Source organism: Panicum virgatum, chromosome 9K (genome assembly GCF_016808335.1).
Source record: "Panicum virgatum strain AP13 chromosome 9K, P.virgatum_v5, whole genome shotgun sequence".
NCBI lineage: Eukaryota > Viridiplantae > Streptophyta > Magnoliopsida > Poales > Poaceae > Panicum > Panicum virgatum.
Window position 1 is genome coordinate 42,283,085 of NC_053144.1, and position 7,253 is coordinate 42,290,337.

Here is a 7,253-nt window from a genome sequence, read left to right on the forward strand (position 1 = left end):
GCAATGCAGCTGCCCTAATGAGCCTCTAATAAAACTTTCAGAATAAATTGTTTTTCACTCTCTTTTTTCTAATGTCAAATCTCAACCATGTATTAAAACTCAACTGAATAATCAATGATCGGCTAACATTGTATTTTCGATGGGCTTGCTTGATGCCTTGATGGACTTGCTTGCCAACCTGATTCTGGAGATCTTTAGCCCAAATGCCCAATGCATCGCGAAGGCCTGCTTCCAGTGAGGCAGTGATGATCCAACAACGAACCAAGGCCACAGCTTCATCGGTGGAGGAAGAGAGAGAGGAGTATTCCCGACGAGGCGCCAAGTCTCCCCAACCCCGTCGCGAAAGAAACAGACGAGCAATGGCGTTCGATTCCGACCTCTATGGCAGCGGCACGCCGGCGCGCGTCCTCTGCCGCGACCCCGCCTCCGGCCGGCGGGAAGACGTCCATGCCACTGTCCTCGCCCGCCTCCAGCACGCCGTCGCCAGAGGCTCCGGCGTCGCGCGCGCCCCCCTCCCCGGCGGCCGCTGGCACGTCTTCGACTTCGCCCGCATGCTCCGCTTCGACGAGGCCGACCCGGCCGCGCGCCCCGTCGCGCTCGCCTGGATCGATGAGGGCGGCAACCACTTCTTCCCGCCCGGCACCACCACCGGAGCCGAGATCGAGCCCAGCGCCCGCTGCGAGGTCGGCGAGGACGAGGCCGTCGCCGTCGTGCGCACCTGGACCTTCGACGGGGCCGTGCTCACGGGCGCGCGGAGGTGCGTACCGACGAGCGCGATGCTCAAGCAGTTCGCGGAGCGGGAGCAGGAGCTGGGGAACGTCAAGCTCGGATGGTACGGGGGCACGCCCGCGGATGTGCGGACGGCGGCGGGGGCAGACTTTTCCTTGAATCCCAACTGGATGCTGCTCGGGGAGGATAGAGCGCACGGACGCGGACTGCATCTAGCGCCGCTCAGGTTCCCGCATCTTAGGTACTGTTCCCGGATCCATCCTCGTGGCATGATTTAGGGAGCAACTGGTTCATGATTTTGCCAAGCAATTTGAGTTCTTGATTTTGGGAGCAATTGGTTTTTGGTTCCAGCTAATGATAACTACCACTTTTGTGCTCTCTGGAAATGAGGAATAGTCGCTGGAAAAGAGGAATAGTCGTCAAAGATCGCAATGTGTTCTAACTGACGAATTTGGAGTTTTGGACACAATAATCGACCTGATGAATTGGTTGCAACTTGCAACATTGCCCTGTTTTGGTTCGGAAAGATCATAAACTGTACAAGAAACTTGTTTCCCTACAGATTTGGTTAAAATTTTGTCCTGATTATAGTCTACTGACTACTGAGCAAGAGAACTTCCTGAACTGAATAAATTCTAGTCCTGGTTCTAGATTTAGCAGCAGCATTTGTGCCATCACAGGAATCTCCTCAAGTTTGGTTGATAAATAATGGTGTATTCTACAACTGTTCGGTCTGGGAGAATGGTTCTGCTGTTTCCCTCCATAACCTGTTACTATTTGTAGTAAAATTGGGATCTGTTGCAAGTATGGAGTAATGACAGCAGGAGCAGTCATTAACTTAGACAAGTGCTAATCACTAAGGGTATGTGCAAGAATGCAGCATGATAATATTTTTGTCAATGGTAGAGGAGGAATTCTTAGTTGCTTTTTTGCTTGGATGGTAGAGCTTTTTCTATCTCTGAATTGGAGTCGGTCTTCATCAATTGCAAATGGATTTGTCTGATATATGCACGGTTTTGACAAAGGAGAAAATAAAGTCTTGATCTGATATAAATGCCAAATTATTTCTTGAATGTGCCTGTTTGCAAACAAGAAACATGAGGAATTGATTTGGACATTTCATTCAATCAGCATGAGCATTGCGGAGGCAGATGTCGGCAAGGCACAAATATTACTCTGCCGCATTGTGCAGGGTCAGCCAGTTGTCCTTCGTGCTGGGTCAGATTGGTCGGGTCTCGGAAGATCTGTTGGTGGTGTTGACTACCTCTCCAACCCGAGCTGGTACATCATCTGGAATGAGCATATCAACAGCTGCATCATGCCATTGTGCATCGTGAGCTTCACCAAACACCCAATGATCCAGGACCTAGGTATCGCCCAAAATGTTGTGATATATCATATATGCGGTAGCTGAATCTTGCTGACTATGTTTGTCTAGATGCCGATTTAACAGCTCACCTTTCCAATTTTGGTGTTAGGACCAATGCCAGTTCCATTTCCATTGAAAGTTGACATGCAGAAGCTGTGCAAGGAGTTCAAGAGGTTTCTGCCAATCTCCAAATTGCAAACTTTGGATGATTACTACAATAGTAACATGGTAAGTGGCCTCTACCAACGTTAATTTTTCCCATTCTTTCATTTTAGATTATTCTTTCTTCTTTTGTCTCCAAGTTGTCAAATTCTTGAAGCATGGGAAAATGGGAACTAAGAATATTAGTATATGCTACAACTTTGAAGTTTTCTCCATATCAGAGTAGGTTAGGAACATTACTGGGATTGGTCAAGAGTAAAATTCAAGCCAAAAAGGCAGCATGTTTTACTATCTAAAAATATATATGGTGGAAGATTGCTTTTGTACTGTGCGTTAGCACACTATATTTAATACTGTTATTCCTCTTTTGTTAGAATAATGTGCATATTATTGAATCTCTGGTGCATTTTATAGGGCTTTAGTTTTCTTCCTGAATCATTGGACTTGATGGTTATGTTATACAAAATTTATTCAGCAAGAGCAACCTTGACTTGCTGCAGGACAAGTTTTCCTGATGTACCTTTGCTTTCTATTTCGTCCTTAATCTAAGTACATCCAACCTCCTGCTACTCCCAAACCAAAACGGTTAATGCTGCAGGAAAATGGTGATAAATGACATGGTTTCATTCTCCTTGGAGTTTCTAATGATAAGTAATCTGTTATTGTATCAGTGCTTGAGAATCCTAGTGCTCGTTTGACAATTCCATTTGCGGTTGTTGCAGGGGAACTCATATAACTTCTCCAAAGCTGTCTGTGAGCTTGTTGGTGCTGCAATGTTCGTAGGTGCAATCCTAAAAAGTTTAGAGCACTGATGCTCTGAAGATGATGTTCGATGATTCCCATTGTTTCTCTGATTTTCTCTCAGTGATGATAACTGGGCTGTTACTGCTGCTATATTTTTGTCAGAAAGAGAAGAATTTGTACTCAGATCCGACTTTGGCAAACTCTAGACTTGAATTTTCAGCATACCAATTTTCTGTGCAACCTGTAACTTGTACAAATTGAAAAGTGAATCCCTTAGGTGGCCATTTTTGGGAGGCGAATTCATCCAAGTGTCTTGAAGAAAATGGGCTCCAAAAACTTGCAGCATTCCTGATATGTTGCTCACTGAGATCTCTCATGCTTTTCATCGGCTTTTAGCTCCAGCACTTTATTACCAGCTTGTGTTCAAACATTCATGTTTCCTTTGTAAAGCTTATAAGTTTTGAGTGAATGGTAAATGAGCCTAAGGATCCACCTTTTCCAGGAGACGCATTCGTGCCGAACTCCCGTTCTTTACCACGACTTCAGCCCAATTTCATCTCAAGTCTGCAGAGTGGAATATAGACCGACTCCCGTCTATTTCTGTAACCTGCCTTTCCTCTGCCTCGAAACAGATTACTGAAGGTATGCTGTATTTCACGTTGTGTACCTATCGTTGATATAGAAACTAATTATTTTCTTTTGTAAAAAAATTGATAACTGAAATTGAGAAGGTGAAAAATGAGAAATTACAGATTTATAAAATTTGATTAACTTGTTCACTAAAATTTCTTTTAAAATTATTTTGTTGGACAATGTGAATATTGTGTTGCTAGCTCTTTTCCTATGCTTACACTTTCGTCCTTGCTTTGTGTAAAAGGTTTAAACTCCATGACCATACCCAGTGTCGGTGCCATATGCCATGCAATATGTGCAACCACGAGCATCGGCTCTGAGCTCGCATACACATAGCACCATGCTTACACTTTCGTCTTCACTTCGTGTAAAAGAATTTACCAATGGTGCTATGGTTGGAAGACAAAGACTTATAAGTTGGCTCCACCTTGTCTCAATTAGCAAAGTGATGTAAACATATGCACGCAACACTTATAGGCCACTACAGGCCACATTCAAATTGGATCGAGTGTCACAGTTGAGAAGGAGGATTAGGGGTATCTCCGAACCATTGGTGTCATGAAGCCTGCATGAGCGATGAAAATAACATTTCTAGGCAAAGCAACTGCATGTAAGAGCATCTCTAGCAATGGCTCTTAAATCAGACCCTCTACTTCTTGAGTAAGGGCTCCCTCTACTTTTTAAGGGCTAATTTTTAACCTCAACTCCAGCAGTGGCCGCTAAATCTCATCCTCTTCTTTTGATTTAAAGGGTAGGACCCATTTATCAGTGGATAAGGGACTTCCTAGAGACCCTCCAGGAATAGAGGGTGTGGAGGAAGGGGTTTGGAGGCCTCCCTAAAATGAGGGCTTTAACAGAGGGCCTGCTGCAGTGTGAATTTTTTATTTCACCCTCCAAATTTAAGTTGTGGGCTTATTTAGATGGTCTGCTGGAGTTGCTTTAACCCTTAGCTATGTTATACGCTACCACAGATTCAATCTGCACTACGTCAAACTCGGATGCAAATCGACGTGGAGAGGAGCTCTAATCAGTAAGTCCATCTAATATATAGGACTCTTGTGGGTTACACAAGATGTAAGGTGTTTAGTTTCTTAGTGGCTCTATGGGTTATGTGGCATCATTTACATATGTAACAATTTTTTTTTTTGTTTTTCCAGCTAGCATTTACCGAGAATGCTCTTTGTTTGTACATGATTCACATTTGTTGCATTTTTATTACGCCGTACACATCTGCATATATTTCTGCAATTTTTTTGTGAGGATATATTTCTGCAATTATTAGATTTTGTTTTCATAGCAGTTCAATAGCTTCGGAATATGCCTCAATTAAAACCTCATAGAATAATTCACATATTTCCATTGCAGATCAATTGCGAGGATATATTCATACAATTGTTTTTACCTCCTTTATAGAGCTAGTTGCAATTCATGAGGCTATATGAACTGTGCAGCTAGACTATAGATATATGAATTGTTAGCTGTTATCTTGACTCTTGACTTGTATGGATGATGTGCTATATAGATATTCACCTATTAAGAATATGTTTGTCTGATTATGTGGAGTAATATATGACTATATATTGTATAGACCACTCATTGAATCGAATAATGTTTGTCTGGAATTACATTGGGACTTTGTTATGAATGAATCTTCTCATTGTACTAATTAAATTGCAATCAAATGAGCTTTTACTTTTTTACAATTGAAATTATCGCGTTGGATGGTCAGTTAGTAAATAAACTTTTAATATCAAACTATCCATCGGTATAACTTGTTACACACATAGTCCGTCGGTAAATGCTATTCTAATAGATGGTCCGGCAGTAAAAACTTTTACAGACGGCACGTGCACTAACGGGATCTGTCCGTCGGTATAAGTTTATACCAACTATCTATCTGTCAGTATAACGGCTTATACCGACGGCCTTTCCATCGCCGTTTCGAGGCTGTGGTGTAGTGAGAGAATTGTGGATCAATCAAGGATGTCCGTCCCATCAAGGAACATTATATTCATGTGATTGTAACAAGTTGACCACTTTCTTTGTTCCTTTATTGTAATCATGAATTATTCTATTTGTGCAGGTATGCTTGGACTCCCTCCATCCTAAAATAAGTGTCCTCTTAGCATTCAAATTTTATTCCACAAAGAGTGTTTCTTTAGAGATCCATATAATTAAAATAATGTCAAATACTAAACAAAATATCAAATACCAAGAAAAAATTATAGACAAGCACACAGAGCCAACAACTGCTTAATTTCCACACACACACACACACACACACACACACACACACACACACACACACACACAAGGAATCTAGAGAATCAAATAAATAACACATTTTTCAATCACAACTACTATAAGTAATTAGGGGCAATGAGAGTTTATTTCTCATGATTAGTAATTTGTCTGATTTTTTATAAAAGAACAGTCTTTTGGAGACGGGGGACTATGTCTTAATCCCTCCATCCTACAAAAAGTGTGGTTCTAGTTTGTTAGATAGATTAGCGATGGCGTGAAAATAATCCTCATATCCTTGTTCATTGGTTGAATGCAACTAACCAAATTTTCTACAATCGCAGCAAGAAATGATTTTTACCATGAAAATCTAATCTAACCACTTAATTAGACAGCAGTTAGAGGGAATTAGAGAAGAAATCATGATAAAATGGACCTCGCTTGTGATCTAATTTTTAGGATTCCACTTTTTTGTGGTTTTTATATTCAAATGGCATGATTGTATTTTTCATGGAATGAAGGTAGTACTTTTAGAAATTGCAGAGCACAACTGCCACACTGAGTCAGAATTCATCTTTGTTTTAGGCCCCACATCTCGTCCCTGGAGAGGAAAGCTTGGGCTGTGGACTCATCTCTATTTTTTTTACTTTTCTTTCGGAAGAAAAAAAATGTTCTCTATAACTGTTCTTCAAGTGGAAAAATATTAGCAGTTAAATGAAAAAGGATTCCACCTCCAAGCACAGAATATATCGTGCATTAAAGGAAATTAAATTGGGAGCACATCAAATTGGAATCATAATGATAAACAGGTTTCTCGCGAAAGAAAAAGTGAGATAAACATGTGCACCTTGCGGGACAAATAAGTTGAAGATCTCATTATCTCATCGCTTTCTTTCCCCCCAAAAAATTGGTCTAGTGACAACGTGTGTGGCGTGGTCCATTCATATGGTATTTCTTTCTCGCCCTTAATGATTATGTCTCCATGTATAAATGCAATGTCAAAGTCCCGGCCCCATTGAAATGACTGCTAGCTCCATTCTATTTTATGCTCTAAATGAAGGATTTGAAAATCACAGGTCAGGTTCCGAATGAAGCACCACCCCAAACGGAGAATCTCCGCACATCTGAAAAAAGGAGAATCTCGATCTAGGTCAACTTGACTTTTCCTCTCTTTTTTTTTCTAGAACAGTTAGGGTCAACTTGATTCCATACTCCATAGTGTATATGGTGCCATGGTGCGAAAGTGGATGTGCCTCAAAACAATAGAGTGGATTACATATTCTAGCATTTTTCATTAATTTTTATTTACAAGGCAGTACTCCCTCCGTTCTGAAATATATGACACCCTTCGTTTCACTTTTCATTTCTTATATAA

General features: G+C 41.3%; 1 protein-coding gene across 1 annotated transcript; it reads left to right on the plus strand.

The window, feature by feature from the left end:
* Positions 1 to 203: 203 nt before the first annotated feature.
* LOC120648009 lies at positions 204 to 4,885 on the plus strand. Its single transcript, XM_039924795.1, has 6 exons — positions 204 to 970; positions 1,861 to 2,099; positions 2,208 to 2,326; positions 2,983 to 3,646; positions 3,882 to 4,297; positions 4,388 to 4,885. Exons 1-4 carry the CDS (start codon positions 204 to 206, stop codon positions 3,070 to 3,072), a joined length of 1,215 nt encoding a protein of 404 aa, XP_039780729.1. The 3' UTR covers positions 3,073 to 3,646; positions 3,882 to 4,297; positions 4,388 to 4,885.
* Positions 4,886 to 7,253: the final 2,368 nt, after the last annotated feature.

Bases quoted from the DNA above. Each gene is read 5' to 3' on its own strand.
- LOC120648009 (XM_039924795.1), top strand. From the start codon at position 204: ATGCCCAATGCATCGCGAAGGCCTGCTTCCAGTGAGGCAGTGATGATC. The intron at 971-1,860 runs GTACTGTTCCCG...TCATTCAATCAG, and splicing joins CTCAGGTTCCCGCATCTTAG to CATGAGCATTGCGGAGGCAG. The intron at 2,100-2,207 runs GTATCGCCCAAA...TTTTGGTGTTAG, and splicing joins CCCAATGATCCAGGACCTAG to GACCAATGCCAGTTCCATTT.